The 25165-nt window shown below is 36.8% G+C and overlaps 1 protein-coding gene across 2 annotated transcripts; it reads left to right on the forward strand.

The window, feature by feature from the left end:
• Positions 1-201: 201 nt before the first annotated feature.
• C2H14orf28 (chromosome 2 C14orf28 homolog) lies at positions 202-9660 on the forward strand. 2 transcript variants are annotated; one of them, XM_032624841.1, is made up of 5 exons: positions 202-462; positions 1994-3503; positions 5263-5352; positions 6548-6682; positions 7520-9660. In XM_032624841.1, exons 2-5 carry the CDS (start codon positions 2980-2982, stop codon positions 7701-7703), a joined length of 933 nt encoding a protein of 310 aa, XP_032480732.1. In that variant the 5' UTR covers positions 202-462; positions 1994-2979; the 3' UTR covers positions 7704-9660. The 2 variants fall into 2 exon arrangements, with proteins under 2 accessions (XP_032480732.1, XP_032480731.1); XM_032624840.1 differs by having other exon boundaries at positions 2979-3503.
• The last annotated feature ends 15505 nt before the right edge of the window (positions 9661-25165 follow it).

A 25165-nucleotide genomic window follows, 5' to 3' on the forward strand; every position in this document is an offset into this window, starting at 1 on the left:
CTCTGCGAGGTCCCGCCCCATGCACCTGATCCTGGTGTCCATTGGGCAAATACGAAAGCTGTATATACACCGAGCGCACGCACTTTTGGCAGGGGCGTCCTCGCGCCTGCGCAGCAGACCGTCAGGCTGCTGGGGACTGGGCACTGGGGACTGGGGATAGGGGACTGGGGCTGGGGGGAGGGGGGCGGAGGTCAGGCCGAATCTTCCTCCGTAATAAGAAGCTACGCGTCCCGCGGTCCTGGCTCCGTGGGTCCGGTCGGATCGGGCCTGGGCGCTGGAGCTGCTGTGGCTGCCGCCGCGGCGAGTGCGATGGAGGCTGTGCCGGGGCCCAGCGCTCACGCCGGGGGAGGCCGAGACTGCCGGAGGTTCTAGTAGATGAGGCGGCGGCGGCACGGGCTCTCCATGAGCAAGCGGCGGCGGCGACGGGTGCGGGAGCACCGGCGGTTTTCGGTCCCCGGGGAGGTACGAAAAGTCGGCTTCCTGGTGGACGGAGACTGGCCGGTGTGAGAACGCCTTCCGTGGCCCGGCCCTCCCGCCCATTACCCGCAGTCCCAGGCGCTCATCGGGCCACTGCCTGGAGGCGGGCAGGGGACGCCCAGCCCTTTCACCGGCTCGAGATTCGGGAACCCGCCCGCCGTGCGCGGCCAGCCCTAAATGCCAGGCCTTCCCCGGTGCTGCGGGCCCTGGGCGGGGTGGGCGTGGCCGGAGTGCGGGGGGCGGAGGTGAGCGCCCACCGCGCGCCCAGCCAGTCCTTGCGCCCAGCCCGGAGCTGCTTCGAGCGGGAGCTCAGCGCCGTTTTCCAGATTATTTTGGGGCGCTGACTCGGGAGGGTACCCTTGGGACCCCCGAGCTGTTAGGGCGTCCGGCACTCAATGCCTTGGGCAAATGGTCTGGTCCTCACGACCTGCGTGGAGAACAGATTGTCACCCTTGGAAACGACTGCAGAAGAAATGTGTCATTTTGCCAAGGAAATAGAAGTCCAGGGAGTTTTCCAGATTTATTCAAACTGGAGGGCCTGTTGAGGCAGGGGGAAAAAGCCAGCAGAATACCTTCTTCAGGGCTTCTAAATGATGTTTTTGACGGTGTGGCCAGAACTTAAGACAATTTTAAGTAAAGCTCTTTGCAGCCATTTTTCCATCTCTTTTAGCCGCTTTTTTTTTTTTTTTTTTTTTTTTTTGGTAATTTACTTTGTAACAAATCACCACGGTACAGCAGAAGCTACACTGTCTTCTAATTCTTTGCATCCTCTCTTACCTCCTTTTTTTTCCCCCAGAAAAAGGCTAAAGAAATTAGTTTCATTTTATGTATGTGTATATTTTTTAATATATATATATAATTGTAGTTTAATTCTCTTAGAGTGTAACTTGCTTTACAGAGCTATAGTTACTCATTTGGTCATGTATAAAAGATAATTTGGCAAAAAATACTACAGAAATTTACAGTTCCTTTCCAGTGCAACATTTAGGAATTTGAACTCGGGCTCTTAATTATGACCTTGCTACAGAGTTCTTTAAAATGTAACAGAAATCAGTCAAACCATGAAAAAAGTTATTTTCATTTTTAAAGTATTTAAATGCCTTGTGATTTTTTTTAAATATGCTCTGAAGCATTTCTTCTTCATTTAGAAGAAACTGAGTTTGTGTTTCCTAGGCTCTAAATTTTCCACTCCCTCTTATTCCTAAGTGGTTAACTAGAGCCCACATGTTAGCAACTATATATAAACATCTACACTTCAGGCTAAATATAGTGTTGAATATTTTAGAGTCCACAGTATCTCGCCTAAGTCAAAAATACTCTGTGTGTGTGGTAAAATTGAATTTTTAGTCTGCTAGTGTTACAAAATCGGTTTGAACTTAATTTTTCACACAAAACACATAGGTCTGCAACACTGAGTGTTGGATTCCTATTGTGCTTAGGAGGATGTGGCACTTGAAAAGACAATCAAAGTAAGACACTGACCTCAGTCACTAATTTCTCTGTTCCTATTCCTCAGATGCTTCCAGTTTTCATGAAAACGGAAGGATGAAACATATTGGAAAACCCTGTGATGTTTTTAGTTTAGACATGTGTTTGTCCCAAATAAAGTAAAGCAATTTTTCAATTCAGTTTCATTAGGACCTCATTCTTTAATTTTTTTCAATTTTGCTTTAGATAACATACATATGACACCAACATGTTTATTAGAATACTGTCAATGATGTTAAAACCAAGTGCTTAGCTATCCTCAAGGTTGGGGGAAAGATAGGTACCAGTTTAAATAGGAAGGACACCTCCATTCATTCCCAGAACATGCAGAGAGGAATCAAGATAATGATCAAGTTCTGAATCAGCTCTTCCCAGCATGGCCTCTGTAGTTAAAATTATAGGATATCTAGCATGGTCCTAAATTTCAAATAAAAATCCCAAAGTGCATAGAAATGATTTTTGTTTTAGCTGTGCTACTATTCGATTAAGTTCTCACAATTACTCTTCATATGTTGTCTTTCAAAGCCAGTTGGTCATTATTCTGTAGCCCAACAAAGAATTCCATTATCAATTTCATAAGTGGAACCACACATATTATCAAGAAAATGAAGTACAGCTTGTATTTTGAGGGGAGGAAGAGGTTTACATTAGGAATACACCCAACCAAATTTAGACTATCTTTAAATAGTTTTGTTTTTATTTAGGATTTTTTTATTACAGGGTTTTCCTCTATGACTGATAAAATCTGCAATATAATTAATATAAAGTCCTATCAAATGACCATTCCATACCTCAAGAAAAGGTTGCAGCTTCTTAAATGGTCTTTGCAGAGACCATGCAGGTTGCCAAAAAATGGCTCATAGCTTGTTTTAAATTTTTTTGTTACATTGGGGGTCAAGCTAACCAAATTTAACTTGAATCTTTAGATACCTTTATTTTCATTTAAACATATCTCATGCATTTAAAATATAAAGTCAAATTTACAAGTACTATCTTAAACTTTTAAAATGCAGGATGAAGACACTGTTTGAAGAGATCAAAGCATCAATTAAAAATAACTATAACCAAGATCGCTCATTTTGGAGGCCTGTTCTTCCTTGGGGAGGTGTTTTTACTATCAAAGCTGGCCGCAAAGCAGTATCCTGTACACCACTCTATGTTGAAATAAGACTGAAAAATACCTGCACCATAGATGGATTCTTGATGTTATTGTATGTTATTCTCAATGAAAATGAAAATTTCCCCAGGGAACTCTCTCTTCATTTAGGTAGAGAGTTTATAGACTGTTTTCTTTATTTAATGGACACCTACAGCTTTACAACTGTGAAGCTACTTTGGATTTGGGACAAAATGGAAAAACAGCAATACAAATCTGAAGTTCATAAAGCTTCATTAATAATTGATTTGTTTGGGAATGAACATGATAATTTTACAAAAAATCTTGAAAATCTCATGTCGACCATACAAGAGAGTTACTGTTCCAACTGGCGATGCCCAACTCGAGTGCAGGAAGATCAGCAGCGCACAATTAATATAAAGTAAGTTGCTCTAAAGTCTGTTTTGTCACTTTTAGCAAAAATAGTATACTTTTTTATAATGAATGATATATATAGAGATAGGGAGGTAGGTAGATAGATATAGTCAAAGTACTTCTTAAAGTACAGACCTGTGTAACAACTTACACATAAAGCAACCACACAAATGCAAGACTCTTTATTAGGTCCCATGACAAAAATGTAACTCTTCTATTACATCCAAACATCTCAGAATTTACTTTACAAAACCAATTGATAACTATTTCACTTGCAAAGTAATGAACTATTCAGTATGCAAAATGTTTTCCTCTTGCTCAGAATTTACTAATATGACTGTGAAGATAACTAATTCCTTGTGTCACAAATTTAACCTCTTGAACACTTAATACTATATTGGGATGTTTCACTCTGAATGGATCTCTGTCAGGTAGGCTAGGAAGATTGAACAGGAAGATTGAAAGTACTCCATGTCATGGCCAGGGCATGATTAGAGACAGGAACCCCAAACTTGGAATGTTAATACCTGAAGAGGACCTGGATGTGAGGAATTTTTCATTGGCTAGGAAAGGTTCTGATAGCTTGCTGAGTATTTTGGGCTTTCGGAGAGAAGATAGACCTCCAAGCTGGTAAATGACAGGGAGGAAGGCCAAACTGGCAAGCCCTAGTGGAGTATTGGGAAACATTAATGCCCCCAGGGGACATGAACAAGAAAAGGGATAATTGCCAGTGGAAAAAAAAAAAGAAAACAGGACAGAAAAACAGACCCAAACACATTGCTGTCAGAAAGCCTACTTGGCCCTGTGGTCCAGGAAAACAGACCCAAACACATTGTTGTCAGAAAGCCTACTTGGCCCTGTGGTCCAGAAAAACAGCCTAATAGATTTGCTCCCTTTTGGGAATGTATGTCACATACCTGAACTTATTAAATTCACATTTTCTGTATAGCATATTTAGTTTAATACTGTATTATAACATCATGCTACTTAGGGAAAGCTGAAGATACATTATTTTTTTTAGGGTCTACCAATTAATGTCTCTCTTGTTCTGAAATACACTTTGTCCATTTTCCTGTATTGCTGATATGATGATGTTGGTTTTGAAATCTCCATCAGGAGAAAAAATTGTTACGCTAAATCATAATGGACTAAAAAAAGTGTTTCAGAAATTTGCCTTGTTTTTAAAAAACTAGTATCTTTTTATGTGTATATCTTTTGAAACTATAATGAAATATTTACAATCCTATATTAATACTAGTATTTTATGATTCTCAATAAAATATTTTTCATTATACTCTATATAACTTTTTAAGTCTTTTGCCTGTTTTTTAATCCTATGTTTAAAACAACCTCTGAAGTATGTAGGGAAAAAAATTTTTTTAACAAATCAGGAAACTGAGGCCAACAATGGCTGTAACTTGCATTGAGTCAGTTACCTGACTCTCCTAATTCTGGGTCCTGCTTTCTTCGTCAAGACCAGAATCCACTCTATTGAATCCTCTCGGAAATTTTTAAAGTAACGACTGCATGTTTCAGGATCAGTTTATAGAAAGATTTAATGTTTCTTGAAAGCTTCATGCATTAATGTTTATTAAGTTCAACTGGTTTCTATACTGTCTATAAGAAATACAAAGATGAATAACAGAGGTTATACTTTGATATGTGGTTTGCTAATAATGAATGACCTGTAAAATTTGTTATCCTAATAATGTATTTACATGTAAAATATCGAAACAGTTCTTACATGCATTTTGCAATTGTTGTAGTCCTCCCCAAGAAATTCCACATGGAAACTTGATACGACTGGCTGTGGATGAGTTATTCTGTTCCAGGATTGAACTGTGTGAAGAGTGTGGGTGAGTGTATGAGAGACATTTAAGATGAAAGTATTTGTACGTTTTTTATAAAGAAACCTGTACTGGTATGTTCTTTGATGTTAATATTTTATGAAATAGCAACTCATAAGTATTTAGAAAGCCTAATAGTTTTGGAATCTTAACACCTTCTAGTTTACTATGCCATTTTATGCTGTGTTGTCATTATCAATATCACTATATAGAATATAATACTACAGTTACTTGATGAATACAAAGCAAATGCCTTTTCTTTTTTTCCCTACTGCTGAGTAGGTACAATAAAACCTTGGTTAACCGGAACCCAGCTAATCGGGACCCTCAATTAACTGGATTTTTTTCTGCACTCCTCATTTAGGAGAAAGGTAAATGACAACCAAAAAGTTCAACGTGGTTAAAAAAAAAAGAAAAGGAAAAGGAAATACAAAGGGGCAGAACATATTCATCCCAGTCTCAACAATCTTTATATCTACAGTATTGTGCAATGAGAATTAATATTTAGAAGGGTGATCCTATGGCCTAATTAATCACAAAAGGAAAGAATAAAATACCTTCAGTTAATTGTACTTAAGTCCAAAAAGTGAACTAGTGTATTTTTGCAACAAATACTGAAACAAAATGGTTTTCTGGTAACTTAGTTTAGTCAGTGTTTTTTTAACCAAAATACTGTGCCCTGAGCATTCCGGTTAATCGAGATTTTACTGTATAATTGCGTTTGTTTTATTCTGATCCATATGCTTAATACCTGATACTACTAAGAAAACAGAATTTGCTTCATCCTAATGGCAAAAGGAAGCAATTAGGGAATTTCATCCAGTCTAAAGAAGACTGTAAGAGTCATCTTATTCCCTCTCTGCCATTATTCCCGTTTGAAACCAGCCTAGAGAAAGAAAAATGTATTTACAAATAAAAACTTTTCTATCATTCTAAAAGATACATGTTTTTATAAGCTTAGATAAACACAGCTAGCCTTTCCTGGAGTTTTAAAAGTATCATTTCCTATATAGAGAATCTCAAAGTTTATTAACTCTGGGAATTAGGCATATAAGGTATTAATATAGCTATACTGTTGATATATACCCATACCTAAAATAGACAATTATGCTTACTATGATATTATGTAATAAAGGCAACCCAGAGTGATAAAAGGCAGCTTTGTCCCAAGTGTAGTAAAGTTCATGCCTATTTTCAATTTTAGGTGTGGTGGCTTAAGGGAATTTTCCCAGCGAGTGTTCTGCCACGGGGCACCCCCTTTTGTTGTCTTAAATATGCAGCATTGGAAATCTGAAGATCTGGCATATGTACCCTATTACTTGGATTTATCTGATCACAAGTATGTGTTTTTTTGTTTGTTTTATAAAACTAGTAAAAAATAAATTTATTTCTATATTTTTCTGCTATTCTATCATGATTTTGAGTAGCCCTTAAGGGAAATACGTATTGTTGGAAAAGTCATAGCTATCTCTAAATTTATGTAGCCTGGATAAGGTCAGAATCTACTGCAGGGAGTCATTGCTGGCAGTGTGCATAGTGGTTAAGTGCTTAGACTATGGAATACACTATGGAATAGCCCTACCTTACAAGCTATGTGACCTTGAGCCAGTAACAACCAGTTTACACGTCAGTTTTCTTATCTATTGAACAGAGATAACAGTATCTATCTGGTGCCATTATTGTGAGGATTTAATAAGATAGCACATGTGAAGTGTTTAGTACCTGAGAGATAGTAAATAGTCAGTAAATTCTGGTTGGCTATTACTTGTATTTCAAGTCAAAGTAGTGTATAGTATGAGGTCATCATTTAAACATAAAATGTTACTGTCATCATTAGATTAAGATATCTGCATACAAATTAGGACATACAGTGTTCTTTTAACTTTTTGCCTTAAAAATTTTCTTGTGTGTATTTTATATAACAGAACCATGCAGATTATGGGTTAATCTGTTAAAACATGCTTTTAAAAATTCTTAAATTATATCAATTTTTAAAATTCTTAAACATCTTTCTCCAAATTACCAATTATAATACATAATTTTTACAGATGGATATCTTTTACAGAGAATAGAATGCAAATAATCTCAGTTTTTTATTAGTTAAAAATTTAGGGAATGTTTTTCTCAAGAACAAAGTATTGTGATTTTCTGCTACACTTTGTCATTTAATTTGCAGGTATTTGTTGGAAGGTGCCACACTGTTTAACAAAGAGGAACATCATTATTCTGCAGCTTTTCAAATTGATGGACATTGGATGCACTATGATGGCCTCAGAAATGTGAACTTAATTTTGTTAAATAAACCCCCAGAGTTTCTCCTCTTGTCATCATTAGTTTATATTCGAGCAACAGAGAAATAAATATAGACTGATGCTAAATTAAATTGTTTTCCCTCCTGCCCATGCTCCCCCAGATGAAGGGCTTTTATTTTGTATATACTTGGTATCCAAGGAAATAGTTCAGCTATATTAGTTTCAGAGGTGTATTATCTAGTGTTTAGCCCCAGGTATATAGAGAATCTATGCAAAAATGTTTGTATTTCTTTTTTCTATATCCCAGGTTATTTTTATACAAGCATATTTTATGTTGAAATAAAATATATCTTGTAGCCTTTGTATATGTACCTCAAAGGTTTTTTACAGTTCTGTCTTTGAATCCAAGAAAATACTTCATCATTTGAATTCTCAGTTTTTCTTTTTGGATATCCAAATAAAACCTGGGTGTAAGTCAATTTTCAGTTTATATAAATTTAACAGTTCAAAATGTATCTGACTGTGTTTATTTGCCCTACCTCACTATAATCCAAAGTGCACTACTTGATCTAGTATGGATTTGAATGTACAACTTATAGATGGCTTAGTCTATTTTACCTGTTGATTTGCCTAATGTTCCTGCAACAGTTTTTTAAAATACTTTGGTGAGAATGTTTTTCTGGACTTCAGTTATTTCTTTGTAATGGTAAATTACTTTAACCACTTGTTAAAGTATTAAAAACCTACCAGTGGATTTTAACTTAACTAAGCTCCCAAACTTAAAGTTATTGTTACAGATAAATTATATAACTAATCTAAATGTTTAAATTAAATGTAATAGGAGTTCTCTAGTAAAAGTTTATTTTGCAGATAAGACAATTATAAAAAAAAATGTTAGGCAAACTGTATGTTTACTAATGTTGGATGAATAATGGAAATGTACTTTAAATATGGATTTAAGAGAAAATGGGTGCCTGGGAATACAGTTGACCCTTGAACAACTCGGGGGCTGGGGCCCTGACCCCCCACGTGGCCAAAAATCCCCATGTAACTTTACAGTCATCCCTCCATATCTGTGGTTCCACATCCTCGGATTCAAACAACCTCGGATCATGTAGTACTGTAGTACGTATTTATTGAAAAAAATACACGTGTAAGTGGACCCACACTGTTCAAACCCATGTTACTCAAAGGTCAACTGTAATTCTCTTCCTAGTAAGTCATATTGGCACAGAGGAAAAAATACGTAAATTTGGGGGATAACATCTGTGTGCTCCCTTATAAGTAAATTGATAGCATGAGGCTTTCTTTGATTTGTAATATAAATCACCAGAAGTTTATAGTTATCAGAATATTATGTTTCTTTTCAAAGACCCTAAGATCTCTTTTCCTTTTGCAATTTAAAGGAAAAAAATAAGTAATGTTCTCAAGGGACAATACTTTTAGAAATCTATCATCATTTATTTTAGTGTTTTCAATAATTAATCCATCCTAGGTTCTGGGTTGAGATTGAGCGCAATATATTTGGAGATTTCTACACAGCAACACAGTTCACTGCCATATACCAAATTGCTAAGGTTTAATTCAATAAATTAAGTCTTACATTGCATTGGTGCCATGTTGAGATAACTTACTGAAGAATGAATAAATGTGAGTGCAACGTTGATGAGGATGCCTTTTTATTTTGTGTAAGAAAGGAATATTCATAGTATTTGCTCAAAAAGTGATCTATTTTATTAAAAAAATTCACCCCAGAGTTTATTTAAATTGTTCCCACATGTATTTAAATAGGATTTGATTTATAGTAAACTTTTCTGGGGACACCTTACTGCATGAATCAACTGCATGAATCAAAGTATACAAAAACACAAATATTAGCATATACATAAATGGTATCATTAACAAAATTATTCCTGATGCAGATTTATTCTTTTATAAATTGCACTTTATTTGGAATAATACTAGTTTGTCACGAAACAATGACTTACCTACCTCACAGGGTTGTTGTGAGGATTAAAATGTTTGTTAATATCTTGACTACCTTGAACATGCTAATAAAAAATATTTTTTCTACCTCTTTCATGTACAGGCAAGTCTCCTAGATTCTCTATTACTAATGACCTTTTCAGAGATCATTAGCTACATATCAGTAATGGCCATATCAGTGGCCACCTGTTCAGACATTTCTTTCTACATATCATATCAGTAACGGAATTAATGTGTAATGAAATTTAAGTATGGCTTCTGGACCCCAGATGGTTAGGATTTAAGGATAATAGGTATTTTGCTGTTATGGTGGTAATTGAAGAAATTATTCCCTGCTGACCAAATAGTGAGTAGAAAAGGGATGAAAAAATATGAAGTAAACAAGATTATCACAAAATGTGAAGGTGAGGGTATGGAAAATTTTTTATAACCTTAAACAGAGAAATCGGAATGCTGGGGGTGGGGATGGGCAAAAGATACGAGGGAATAATCAGAATATGTTTTTAATCAAAGTGCCACAAATCACAACTATACCTATGGGAAGAGCAGAAATGATTTTAAAACCCTCACCTCAATCAAAGGGAGAAAAAGAACAAATAAAGCAAATTTAAGGGGAAATGTCCAACATTTAAGAAGTCTCCAACCTCTCTTCAGCCAAAGAAGCTTTACCCACCCCCCACCCAAAACTTAACAAATAATCTTAGATTTATCTTTCAAAGTAGCTTTTCATTATTAGGGTTGACTTAACATCTGAGGCATTGTCACTGGATCGGATCCAATCAAAGAGAAAGAGGAACAAAGATCACTACCACAGGCATGCTTACTAGGGTGAATCCTGGGTTCTATTTCATTCTTAAGAGTATGAGCAAACAACTAAGCTATATAAGCAGATGACTACTGTGACACATAAAAAGCTGTACGTATTGAGCATATATCAACAGTTTAGTTTTATGATTAAATGAGTTAATAACATTTAATTATTTGACAATAATTGTAATGCACTATACCTAAGCAGGAAAGGTAAACAGTTCATGTAAAAATGACTGCAATTACTACTACTAAACTCCAGCCTAAGCAAACATTTATATTCTTCTCACCTTCCTTTGTTAAAATCAAAAGTTAAGGGCTTCCCTGGTGGCGCTCGTGGTTGAGAACCTGCCTGCCAATGCAGGGAACACGGGTTCGAGCCCCGGTCTGGGAAGATCCCACATGCCGCGGAGCAACTGGGCCCGTGAGCCACAACTACTGAGCCTGCGCGTCTGGAGCCTGTGCTCCGCAACAAGAGAGGCCGAGACAGTGAAAGGCCTGCGCACCGCGCACCGCGATGAAGAGTGGACCCCGCTCGCCGCAACTAGAGAAAGCCCTCGCACAGAAACGACGACCCAACACTGCCAAAAATAAATAAATAAATTTATAAAAAAAAAAAATCAAAAGTTAAGATCACATAGCTTTTGAAGTTCATTTTAACCACTTGATGCCTTACTAACAAACAGGGTTCCTACCCACCCAACTGGCCCCGGGTTCACTGTCTGGTCAACTGGATGGCCTTTAACTTCAAATTTAATTTGATCTCAGGAAATACAAGCTTTTACTTTATTTCTGGGAAGTTGAGGAAGTTGGTGGGGAGGCCTCTGTAGCTAGAAGATTTCTTTATATGCTGATATCTACCTGAGGATATAAAATTATTTACCCTCAAAGAGCAATCAGTTCCACAGTCCATCCATTGTTTTCTCAATGAGGTCTATAAGATGTCAAAAGGAGTACCACAGAAAATGAAAAAGTGAGCTACTCTGGTAAGGCCCTCAAAAATGATGTGGTATGGAACAAGAGCTTGGGGAGCCGATGAGGTGTGCAGACAACAGTGTGGTAAAATTAGAAATCTGCTGTTTGTATGCTTAGCTATATTTTTATTACTTGCTTGTTTTCCCTTTGAATTTTGTAAAGTCTAATTTTTCAGATGACTATAAAACTAATACATAAATCAGTAAGAAATCAATAAACCCAAAAAAACTGTAAAGAAGAAAATGATCATCCACGATTTCTCCACCCAATGATAATCATTGGTTCATACTGGTAAAGACTTTTTGAAAAGTCCACCATGGCTCCACAGTACTTTGAAGAAAACCAAGAACCAAGGAGTTCGGGCTTTGAAGAAAGAAGTGTATACTCCTGGGGGCCAGCATAGCGGTGATAGAAGTAAGCAGCTTGACAAAATGTGTATAGAAAAGTGAGACTCTGAAGAAAACTGCAGTGGCCACCTGTTCAGACATTTCTTTCTACCTGGACACTTGCCTTCAGATGCTTTTATTTTCTCAAATCTTCAAGAACTCATTATTCTATTTTATGAAAGATGTCATTCCTTTATGTTCCTCTACCTACATTTCAAAACTAGTATCCCAGGTGCCAGAGTTGGGAAGCAAGAAGACCCTGATGGTATAGACTGTCCCCAAACAGATACAACAAAATAGACTTTTTATATTTCCCTGTTAATCTAACAGAGAGTGTAACAAAGAAAAATCAAAGTACACTGAGCATAATTAGCTTGCTTTAAGAGTAGAGTAGGGAAAAGTTGGCTGAGAGAGTTTGTGAAGAGGGGGAAAACCAGCACGATAAATAGTTCTGCATACCCAACATATGGGAAGGAAGGAAAGGAGAAGAGGAGTGAAGGCAGGAAACACAGGAAAGTTGATTTGTGCTCAGGTCAAGAAGACACCAGGTTAGGGCTTAAATGAAATGGTTAGCTGGTTAGGGAAATCTTTGCCCAAGCAGGCTAAGCTTGATTTGAGGGCTACAAGCTGGAACAAGTTAATAGCAGACGTACTTTCTCTACAGCATCCATTTAATACATACTTAATATCCACTACTTGCTAATAGAATTAGAAATGATTTCTGCCCTGGAGGTATGCACATGTCTAAAAAGGGGGAACGGTGAGTCAATCAATGGAGACTGTACAGAGGGAAGTACTATGGCAGGGTGAGCACCTCAGGCTCTGAGTACAGAGGAGGGACGGTTCTACAGACAACTGCTGTGAGGTCTTGGAAACAGTCCTTTCCCAGTTGCTACCTAGCATCCCTGGAGGAGGTTTTGGAGGAAAGAGACCACAGATTGTTCAACTTGTGATTTCAAAGGCAATTGAAACTGCACAACTCAGATTGGGACTTGAACCACTGCATTTTAATTGAAATCACACACCAGGTCTCAGGACTTAATGAAGCTCAAGTTTTTTATGTTTTGTCACAAAAAGAATTCAGTGAGAGACAAAGTGATAGGTAAGAAGTGGATTTATTTAGAGAGATACACATTCCATAGAATGTGGTCCATCTCAAAAGGCAAGAACAGTCTTGGGAGAAACACATTCCACAGACAGAATGTGGGCCATCTCAGAAGGCAAGAGGCCCCAAAATAGGGGTGGTTAGTTTTTATCAGCTGGATAATTTCACAGGCTAATGAGTGGGAGGATTATTCCAACTATTTTGGAGAAAGGGTGGAGATTTCCAGGAATTGGGCCACCACCCACTTTTTGGCCTTTTATGGTTGGTCTCAGAACAGTCATGGCACCTGTGGGTGTGTCATTTAGCATGCTAATACATTACAATGAATGTATAATGAGGCTCAAGTTCTACTGGAAGCTGAATCTTCTGCCATCTTGGACCTAGTTGGTTCCAACCAGTTTTTGTTGTGTCCCAATGGCTATGTCATTCTTTTAAAGGTTGTGCCCTGTCCCCTTTCCGTCTGCTTCATTATTGCCTCTATGTCTAACTACAAAGCCTAACCATTTTAAATTTCCATTAGAAAGCTATAAATCCTAAAATTAAAGATAAAACAAATTTCAAACCCCATCAAATTTTAAAAGAAATTTATTGTAGCTGAAGTTCTTTCTTTCTATTAATTCTTTCTTCCACAAAGAATTAATAATATCAAATATTTTCTAATTCTCATTGGAGGGAAGATAACTTGAGAAAAAAATGAGACAGCCATTGGGACCAGTCTTCTTTAAATACTCCTGGACTTGTGGAGGGACAGGGTTGGTGATTCCAAACTCTTGCCATTTTCTACATGAACACTAGGTGGCAGAAGCTCCCCAGTATAGAATGTACAGGATGGAGCAAGACCTATTCCTGAACTTTCTGGCCTTTAAAATTTGGGCAAGGCAAGTTCAATTTTCCCTCAGTTCTACGACAATATAAGCACTCATAGCTTGGGGATAACATACAATGGTGTTGTCTTTGGTGAGGCTGACTATGCTCTCTGCCAACAACAACCCAGCTCAAATTATACCTGTAAATTGACTTCTGGGATTTCTTCATCACTTCCACAACCTTCATGTTTCTGGCCTCCTCTCTGCTTTCTTCAGCTCTTCTTTGAAAAGGGTTAGGAATTCCTGTCCCTAGAGAGTTTATGGAAATGCCAGAAGACTTAATTCAGGATTGACATTTTTCACCTAGGAAAAAAATAATGGAATTTCAGACTTTTGAGGTGAATCGTGTTACGTGATCACATTACCACTGGATTCTCTTTATTACCATCAGTTCTCGACTACTGATTTTCTTGATGTCAATTAGGGGCAAGAGTATGGCAGTTAAATGCCTAGACTCTGAAACCAAATTGCCTGGGTCCAAATTTGGACTCTGTCATTAGTTGTGTGGCTTTGGTCCTATTACTTAACTCTTCTGTTCCAACTTTGCTAACTGTAAAATGGAGATAATAATAGAATATATCTCAAAAGGTTGCGGTGAAGGTTTGATGAATTATTATTATAGCACTTAGTGCCCAGCATACAGTAAGCACTGTGAAAGTGTTTGCTACAGTTGTTTTTGTTTTTGTTTTTTGTTTTGGCTGTGTTGGGTCTTCGTTGCTGTGCGCGGGCTTTCTCTAGTTGCTGCGAGTGGGGGCTACTCTTCCTTGCGGTGCACGGGTTTCTCATTGAGGTGGCTTCTCTTGTTGCGGAGCATGGTCTCTAGGCACGTGGGCTTCAGTAGTTGTTGCTCGCAGGCTCTAGAGCATAGGCTCTAGAGCGCATGGGCTTAGTTACTCCGTGGCATGTGGGATCTTTCCAGACCAGGGCTGGAACCCGTGTCCCCTGAATTGGCAGGCGGATTCTTAACCACTGTGCAACCAGGGAAGTCCCGCTACAGTTACTGTTGACTCCTCTTTCAATATTCTATTTTTTAAAAATATTTATTTATTTATTTGTTTAGCTGCGCCGGTTCTTAGTTGCAGCATAAGGGATCTTTTAGTTGAGGCATGCGAACTCTTAGTTGCAGCATGCATGTGGGATCTAGTTCCCTGACCAGGGATCAGACCCGGGCCCCCTGCATTGGGAGTATGGAGTCTAAGCCACTGGACCACCAGGGAGGTCCTCAATATTCTATTAAGAAATTAAATTAGTAGATAAGTAGTGCTGCTGCAGGAGATGAATAAATTCTGTGTGAAGATTTCAAGTTCACAATAAAGTTTTCAGTTCACACTGAAAACCATTGTTGCTCTTTTCTGTGGCAAATAAGCTCACAGAACAAACTATAATATCAGAAAAGTAAAAAAAAAAATGTTAAATTCATGAATTAGTTTGAAAAGCAAAAACAAATAAAGCAAAAGTAAAAATGTTGGAGGAAAGTGAATAGATTAAATTTTCCTAGATACTAAATAGTAATGAAATATCATACCTTGTTCCTGCTCAAAATCGTTTATCCACCAGATACAGTCCAAAATAGTTTATCTGCCATCTGGCTCTAAAACTTTTTGAGACATAGTCCTCTATTCATTGGAAACACCTGCTTTATTAGATTCTAGGACCCCTGCTTACTTAAACTCTAACTGTCCTCAGGGCACACACAAGAATATCCTTTCCAATACTTTCTTTCTAATCAGGACAACAAAAGTGATTGGCTCATCCTTATTTAGATCCTGCCTTACTCAATAAGAATAAGGTTTAAGGCACTTTTCATGTACTCTAAAAATAAGAAGCTTTTCATGTCTTTAATTATATTTTGATATTAGACATAATTTGAACCAAAAAGAACATGAGACCAAGTATTACCTTTTTTTAATGTATAAATTTATTTTATTTATTTATTTTTGGCTGCGTTGGGTCTTCATTGCTGCGCGGGGGCTTTCTCTAGTTGCGGCCAGCGGGGGATACTCTTCGATGCGGTGCGCGGGCTTCTCATTGCAGTGGCTTCTCTTGTTGAGGAGCACGGGCTCTAGGCACATGGGCTTCAGTAGTTGTGGCTCGCGGGCTCTAGAGCGCAGGCTCAGTAGTTGTGCATGGGCTTAGCTGGTCTGCGGCATGTGGAATCTTCCCAGACCAGGGCTCTAACCCGTGTCCCCTGCATTGGCAGGCAGATTCTTAACCACTGCACCACCGGGGAAGCCCCGGGGGAGCCCCCAAGTGTTACCTGTTAATGGTAACACTGCGTAGGTGAACTAATAAAAACAGCCTATAAGGTACTCTTTTCTATTGTTGATGGGAATGGAAAATGGTACGTCTTGGGAGAATTGGGCAATGTTATGGATGGGAGGTTTGTGTTTCTTCGACATTTAAATACTGAAACCCTACCCCCTGCCCCCCCTCCCCCACCGCTGCCGTGTTGGTATTAGGTGAGCTCTTTGGGAGGTAATCATGATTAGATGAGGTCATGAAGATGGAGCCCTCATTAATGGGATTAGTGTCCTTATAAAAGTCATGAGAGAGCTTACTCCCCCTCTCTACTCTCTTTCATGTAAGGATATGAGAAGTTGTCAGGTTGCAACCCTGAAGAAGCTCTCACCAGAACCTGATCATGCTGGCACCCTGGTCTTGGACTTCCATCCTCTAGAACTATGAGAAATAAATTTCTGCTCAGTCTGTGGTATTTAGCCTATGACAGCCTGAACTAAAACAGGCATGATCTAGGAAAATTGCATATCATCTACAGCCCAGAAATTCCACTTCTAAAAATCTGTGCTCAAAACATAAACGCACAAGGCGATTCATTGTGGCATTATTTGTAAATGCAAAAGTCTAAAAACAACCCAAATGTCCATCAGCACAAGACTAGATAAAAGTCCTATGGTATATCTACACAGCGAGGTACTATGTAACTGTAAAAAAGATTAAGAATTATCTCAATATATTAACATGACATAATCTCCAGAATATTTTAAGTGGAAAAAAGTGTTTTTATAGTATGCTATTTTTTTGGTAAGGAAATGGGGAAGGATTTTTTCAAAATGAAATAATGGAACAAGCATCTAATAAAAATGATTACCTATACAGTAATAAAAATGAACAGAGTGAAAGAGATGGAAATGCAGACAAAACTTCCGTGTATGCATCTTCTCGTATAGTTTCAACTTTGTAGTCAAGTAAATATTCCATATAATTTAGAAATAAAATTAGATTAGAAAGTATATTTCTAAAAATTAAAACCTCAGTTAAAATAGCCTCACTGTACATGAATCAATTATGCTTTAACCAAATAAAAATATTACTTCATTTGACTCTAAAACCAGTGGTTTTTATTTTTGATCCTTGTGAAATATATTCTAAGGACAAAAAATGTCACAAAGGACTCAACTACATTCATTGGTCTTATTATTTATATCAGTATTGTTATTTTGAAAACATTATAAGTGTGTTGTAAAACAAATCAAATAGGTAATTAAATTATGTTAATGTTGATAGAAACCAAGATTTTCAAGCTAAGAAAAAAACCATTAAAATCCAAGAATTTAAGTAAAATAAAAGTAAAATTTTAAAGGAGGCATTTCCTGACTCTGCCTATTGAATAGCCTACAAGCAAGGACAACTCAGTAGCAGAAAACACAAGCAAAACCTTGGGACCTCTAAATACCATTTAGAGATTCTAGATCTGAGGAAGAAAAGGAAAAGGAAAAGCCAAAACACAACAATGCTTGAATTTGATACCTGAACTGTGGTTAATAAGAGAATGAATATCCTTATTCTTAGGACATATGTGCTTAATTAAGTATTAAGGGATAAAAAGACAATGTATGCAACCTACTTTCAGATGGCTTGAAAAAGATGAAAGGATGATAAAACAAGTGTGGCAAAATGTCAAAAACTGGTGTACCTTGAGAAAGGTATATAGTAATTTTTTGTATTACTCTTACAATTTCTCTGTTAAGTTTGTCTTTATTTTAAATTATGTGAAAATAATTCTTTAAAAGCAAGGAGGCTTTCAATGGAACTTAATCTTATACACAGGCTTAAGATGTGTTGATTGAAACACATATATTCAAACAAATATATTAAAAAAAATCATGAGTTCGTGACACTTGATCACCTTTGGAGTTTTTTAGGGCACTAATTCATTAAAGATTGAGAAAGGAATGAATCACACAATTTCCCCAGCCTTTCCTTAATAGACCTTGTCTCAAGGTACCCAAATAAGTGATGAGGAAATGCTTTCCTTTATAGAATTCCAGCTAATAAATGCAGAAGGAATGGCAGAGTTAGAAAACTACTATTTTACAACTCAATATGATAATGGATCCAGCAGTAGTCACTAATAGCTGCTAAAACCATCTGGTGAGAGTTTGATGGGGAACTTGATAACAAAGGCATCAGGTTGACAACTGAACCCAAACTATGGTGCATGTTAGCATCACTGAAAGTGAGATAACCAGACATAATATGCCTCAGATGCAATACAATAGGAGGTATATGCAGCATCAACTATGCTTGCAAAAAAATAAAAAACAAAAACAAAACAAAAAAACCCCTGAATCTAATGAAGACTCTGCAGCCATCAGTTAGTTTATAGAACATTTGCAGAATAGGACAGTAAGTCAAACAAAACACACAAAAAGCAATCTGCCAGATCTAGAATGTGGGACAAACTACTAGACAAACAATCACATTTACTAACAAGTAAATGGCATGAAAAGGGGGAGGAGGGCAGTGACTGGTAGAGATTAAAATTGACTTAGGGATGTAACAGTCAAGTGCAACGTATAAACCTTATTTAGATCCTGACTCAACCAACAGAAAAAAATTTTTGAGACAATAAGAGAAATTTGAATACAGACTATACTAAATAAAAGTATTGAATTTTTTTTTTTTTTTTTTTTTTTTTTTTTTGCAATCTACGCGGGCCTCTCACTGTTGTGGCCTCTCCCGTTGCGGAGCACAGGCTCCGGACGCACAGTCTCAGCGGCCATGGCTCACGGGCCCAGCCGCTCCGCGGCATGTGGGATCTTCCTGGACCGGGGCACGAACCCGTGTTCCTGCATCGGCAGGCGGACTCTCAACCACTGCGCCACCAGGGAAGCCCAAAAGTATTCAATTTTTAAGTGTGATTATATTGGTGTAGCTTACAGAATGAAAATTTTAAGTGTCCTTATCACTTATAGATGCAGCCTCAATTATTTACCAGTCATATTATATTGCATGTTTGGGATTCTCTCTAAAATATTTCAGCCAAAAAAAATAAAAGCGTGAATAGATAAGGAAAAGTAGGATTAACAAAATGTGCTTAATTGTTGAAGCTGGGTGATGGGTACATGCAGATTCCATTTCTATTAAAAAGAGGGGGTAAAAAAGGGGCTTCCCTGGTGGCGCAGTGGTTGAGAATCTGCCTGCCAATGCAGGGGACAGGGGTTAGAGCCCTGGTCTGGGAAGATCCCACATGCCACGGAGCGGCTGGGCCCGTGAGCCACAACTACTGAGCCTGCGCGTCTGGAGCCTGTGCTCCGCAACAAGAGTTGCCGTTACAGTGAGAGGCCCGCGCACCGCGATGAAGAGTGGCCCCCCGCTCGCCGCAACTAAAGAAAGCCCTCGCACAGAAACGAAGACCCAACACCCCCCCCTCAAAAAAAAGCCTGGAAGACATATCAAAACCCATGTGTACTGTTTCAATACTACCTTGACACAGAACTCAATTTTACTCCTAGCCTTGAGTTCGGACACCTGGAACAGCTTTTTGTATCCCATTATGAGTCTATTGCTGATTCCTACAATCCTCTCGTCACAGTCTTCCAAACTGAGTTGAAACTTCTACTTCCATTACTGCACCGGCCCCAAACAAGAGAAGCATCTAGTAATTTTAGAAAGAACATGAGAGGCACCAGTAGAGCTCTGCTAGAGTAGCATTATCTCTTCAATTCTCCCTCCCTGAAAAAAACAAAACAAAAAAAACCCCAAAAAGCAACCAAGGTGTCTTTTTCATTCCTCAAGCAGATTGTAAGATAAGGCTTGTTACTCCTCTATACCTTCCATCATGTCTTAAACATATTAAGCTCTTAATAACTGTCTGCTGACAGATTTTCTGGGTAATGTAAGAGCTATCTGTGCATGTCTTAGAATTAAAAAGCAGAACTTCAAAGGCATCCAGTCAAGAAATCTAAATCCAATATTTTAATATGCACTCTCAAAACATGTATTAACATATGTCATCTATAATACTTTAAATACTTCAGCATATAAGTTAAGTTTCCACTTCAACTCTAGGAGTTGCCCTTATTAAGAATGCATCTGAGGGATGGTTAGCTGGCATGCTAACCAGGAAACCCATTCTCAAGGCAGCTACAAATACATGTCTTATCCATAATTTGATCGGTATCCAATGTTTTGCTAATTAGTATACTAAATGTCAGGGATATTTATTGGGAAATAGTGGCTTGTAGCCTAACATGATACCGAAAAGTTGCTCTTACTGGTGAAATTAAAGTTTCAAGATATGTAGACTGTCTACAAATACATTTCCAACCCTTGTATGGACAGGTTATCAGAATCCTTTCAGGCCTGTAGTTCACAACTTCCTTAAAGATAGTACCTAGGTTTACAGCTCTTCCTTTAGGAGGTCTATTGGTTATCTGATGCTGGCCATAAAAGTAACAGAAACCTCTAGAATGTTGCCATGTCTGCCTCAAGTAAACCCCTCTTATAAGGCTGGTTCAAGAATCTAAAAAGATAAAAAGCTGGGACTGCAATGAACTTATCAACTGAACTCTTTTGTGCCTGCTTTGTTAATGAATGTTTCTTTAATAAGTGTCTAAATGTGCAGCAGTATTTAGTTTAAGACATGTTTTCATTATAACCTGGTAATCAGGGTGTAAAGGAGTGGCTATCCCAAATCCAACTCAACTTCTGTGGCCACTATCTACCTAAAAGAACCTAAGAGTTCAGCATGACAAAGTTAGCTTGGGTCAATTCACAACAATGGACACACACAAAGCCTTGTTTTTCAAATTTATTTTTAATATTTCACATTAAATGAAATTTAACCATACTTAGTACAGAGCATTACCACAATAGTACACACAAAGAACTTTAAAAATAAAAGACAAAAGAATACAACCTTCAACAAGTTAAATGCCACTTTACTATGTAAACAAAAATAAAACCCTGATGCTAAAAAGACACATATTCAGAGGTAAAATACATATACAAAAACATTTAAACATTAACATAATCCACAACTAGATCACATTCTTTGCAAGAGAGTACAGATATTAGTACTCTACATCTACAAAATTTCAAAATCCTGTTAAAATCAAAACCATCTCTGGTTTATGATACAGCACAATTCATAAGGCAAAAATATAGGCATTATCATCCAGTTCTTTAATTTCACTCGTTTTTAAGGCAAACTTGGAACTTTTTGCTTAGGATTTTAAAATAAATGGGACTTAACACATGATAACTTGACAAAATTAACAATAAATTATCTCTAGTTAAATATGTATAAAATAAAAAGATATGGATAACAATTTTTCTCTCTGCAGAGATGTAAACTGGATTTTTGACTCCATATTCACACCAGTAAGAAAACCTGTAAACCTGTAATATTTAAAACTTATTGTATTCCTCACTCTTCAAATGTGAATCAATACTGAGTCAATATACTGTAAGTGAAAATCTAATAAACATCCAGCCACAGAATAATTGTATCTAATTAAATCATGTCTAACTAAAGTGCTGTCTTACAAAGGAAAAAAAAAGGTTAAGAAGTAGAACTGGATGTTAACTTGATGTGTGACATCTTTATGTTATTAACTTTCAAACTACAGAGGTTATAGAGGTTTTCACAAGTTTATTGAACTTTAAGCAGTGTATTTATTGTAGAATCTGATTTTCCTGAAAATGAGCACTTCGGTGACAATACCAGAAATCAAACACCAAAACTGAAAACAAACAGCATTATATTTACATATATTTCCTTCTATGTTAGCCAGAGCCTTGATAACATAATATTATTTTAAGTTTCTATAATTCTGTTTTTCTACTAGAAAATATATTATCCAATTTTAGGAAAGTTGGAGTTCTATAAATATTAGCTTTTAAATAATTCTCTTTCATGTCAATAAAACCTAATTGGACACTAGAGGACACAAATGTTTATACGTAAATTGGATCTCCAATCACTTTTCATGATGTCCGAAATAAGGAATTAGATTCACACTTTACCATAATAGTTATTTGGGTACAGGTCTCCCTTACTATATTTTACTCTTTGGGTGAAAAGACTATATCTTACTTATATTTCTAGCCCCCATAGCATCTAGCACAGTATCTCATATAGTAGACCCTCCATATTTGTCAAGTTATCAAAATAATTTTTCAAAACCTAATGCCAGGGCTCCCCTGGTGGCGCAGTGGTTGGGAGTCCGCCTGCCGATGCGGGGGGCGCGGGTTCGTGCCCCGGTTCGGAAGGATCCCGTGTGCCGCGGAGCAGCTGGGCCCGTGGGCCGTGGCCGCTGGGCCTGCGCGTCCGGAGCCTGTGCTCCGCAACGGGAGAGGCCACAGCAGTGAGAGGCCCGCGTACCGCAAAAAACAAAAACAAAAACCTAATGCCATTCTCCTATTACTTTGATACCACGTCCTAAAATGTAATATTCATTCATGTTTAAAACAGTATTAGCAATAATATATGGAACTTATATAACTATCCTTTGGGTTACATTAAAAATCACTTGAGTTCTATTACTATATTTAACAAATATTAAATAGCCAAACATTTCTAACAGATTAAGTCTTCATAACATAATTATAGAAGGCAATTATCTTCTAAATGATTAAATTAATTTCTATTTCCCACTGTTACTTTTTTCCAAAATAGTTCTGTGCAATCTTAAATAGCTTTCTCCTCCTTGCCTGAGTATATAAAATTATTTCTAAAATCTTTAACCCTGGGAATTTATAATCAAACATTTCGAACCTTGTTAACACTAGAAATGTGGCTTTAAATTCACAATTTGTCAGCAAAGTATTCATGATGAAACTTCTCACAAGCTGAACGAGAAGGCTCTATTGTAAAGTTACCAGCTGTCAGGTCATAATACCTCTGGTTCTTATGCACGATTAAGTAGGTTTAGCAAACCTAAAATAAATATTTCTAAATTTCGGGGGTTTTTTTCTCTTCCTTTCACAGGGTTTCATAATTTGTTCTCTAGTATATTGCTCTTACTACTGCCCAAAATGTTTCATATTTAGTCTTCACTGAGATGAAATTTAGATTCTTCCAAAACAATGATCAACTTAGGTCTTTGGTCTAATTTACCAAACGATTATATATTTTATACTAATTTGATAGTGGGGATGATATGTGAGGAAAACATTGTGAAAATAAAATATATAGTATAGATCTGTTTACAATTAAAATAAATTTCTATAGTCTTTCAAATTCCCTTATCTTCTGGGGAGAGGGGATTAAAAACAGTATAATAGGATGTATTTAATAATTAACATTGTTAATGTTATCAAGAATAACAATTCTTTCTGATTGATATAAACAGAAAGAAAATTGAGCTGGGGATTTAAAATTAAGTATGTGATGGAATCTATTTTAAATTGCTTTCTTTAAATAAAGCCTAGGCCAATCACAATAGTGCACCTTGTTTCTATTCAACAGATTTATTCAAATCAATTATAAAGTTATTGCTATATATCATTAAGTTATTCAAACAAGCAACATAGAAAATATTCAGCCTGTCAATACTATTAGTAGCTCCTGTTGAGTTCTTAATTAGAAAGAGACTAAAAATCACTTGCAAGGTTTTATAATCTGTGCAAACATTCATAAAGCATGAAACTACTTATTTGATTAAAGATGAGTTCACACAGTTTTACAGTATATACTTACGTCTACGACTGGCAGTTTATGGAAGAACAAGGAAAACTGAAAATTGCCTGGCTATAAATAGTTTTCAAGAAATAACATATATGCTAAGAAATGAACCTATGTTTTATAATTACAAATGGCTTCTTAACAACAGTTCTGAACATTATGGCACTTAAGAATGCAATATGAACTTTTTCTTAGGAAACAAATATAGTTTTGTAGAGACTATAAAGAGATAGTGGGAAGTTAAAAAAAAAAAAGAAAAGAGAAAGAAAAAAATCAAGGGAAGGAAAACAAAATGACTACAGTACCAAAAATACAAGTACCAACATCCTAATAAAATGCAAAGTAATGTATTCAAGATTGAGACATTTACTAAAACATGCAAAACAAAATGAATTAACCAGTTCTTTTAAATAAGCTGTCACTTGGGTAAAGCAAACAATTTTGCTTTAAAAGATCGTTTCTTTAGTCTAAGTGGAACTGAATTTAGAACCATTACTCAAGTAAACATCAAGTTCCAGTTTTCCTCAATAACTTTAAAATATTCAGTTACCTAAGAAATGTACAAAATAATGCTTAACTGCCTAGTGCTTTATATTTAATGCATATATTTCTGTTTTTAAGAAGGGCATATAACATCTAGCACAAGAAGAAAGAAGATAAAATGTATCTTTCTTTAAATCACTATTCAGGAACCATGAAAAGCATAACAGGCCATCTGAATGTTTTTTGGATGTAAATATTAGTATAAACACTAACATTTTTAATAAGTACAAATGAACCAAGCTGGTAAAAATGAAAAATACTATCAAAACATGTCATGCATATCTCATATTTAACATCCAAAAGAACACTAGTATAGCCTTGTTACAGATCCTACAGTTAGCACCATTTTTATATCTGAATACTTTGAAAAAGCAAACAAAAGTCTTAAAAAAACTAAAATTATTGTAAGCATATATGAAAAAACTCAATGTGCATTAAGGGTGGTACTAAACATTTGTCAAATATTTACATCAACACTGGGAAGCCTGCTGGACTACTAAAAAAAAATTGAAACTGATATGCTTAACTCTTTCTATCCATGCTTAGCATACCATAGATGGGTAACTAAATTCATCCAGCATTAACCTGCCCATATAAAAAAGGCATACACAGTTAAGTATCTGATTGCTTAAAAGAGGACCCAAAATCATGACAGTAAATGCATTTATCTTGCAAACTTATTACATCCCCAGCCCTAAAGCCATTTAGCAGTAAGAATATCCAGGTGACTCAGTATGGCATGTAATTTACAACCCTTAAAAGTACCAGAAAAAAAAAAGCAGCCCTTTGTTTGTTTAAAATGTGAAGCATATGAATTTATATCCAACAGATAGTATCAGCACTCTGTCTAGTCACTCAGTATACTCCAGCATCTAAGTATCTCTCATCCTGGTAAAAAACAGTGCAGAACAAGGAGGGGGAAGAAAGCTAATTTTTTTAAAAAAAGCAGCAAGGTTTTCTCCACATGTACA

Source organism: Phocoena sinus, chromosome 2 (assembly GCF_008692025.1).
Source record: "Phocoena sinus isolate mPhoSin1 chromosome 2, mPhoSin1.pri, whole genome shotgun sequence".
NCBI classification, from domain to species: Eukaryota; Metazoa; Chordata; class Mammalia; order Artiodactyla; family Phocoenidae; genus Phocoena; species Phocoena sinus.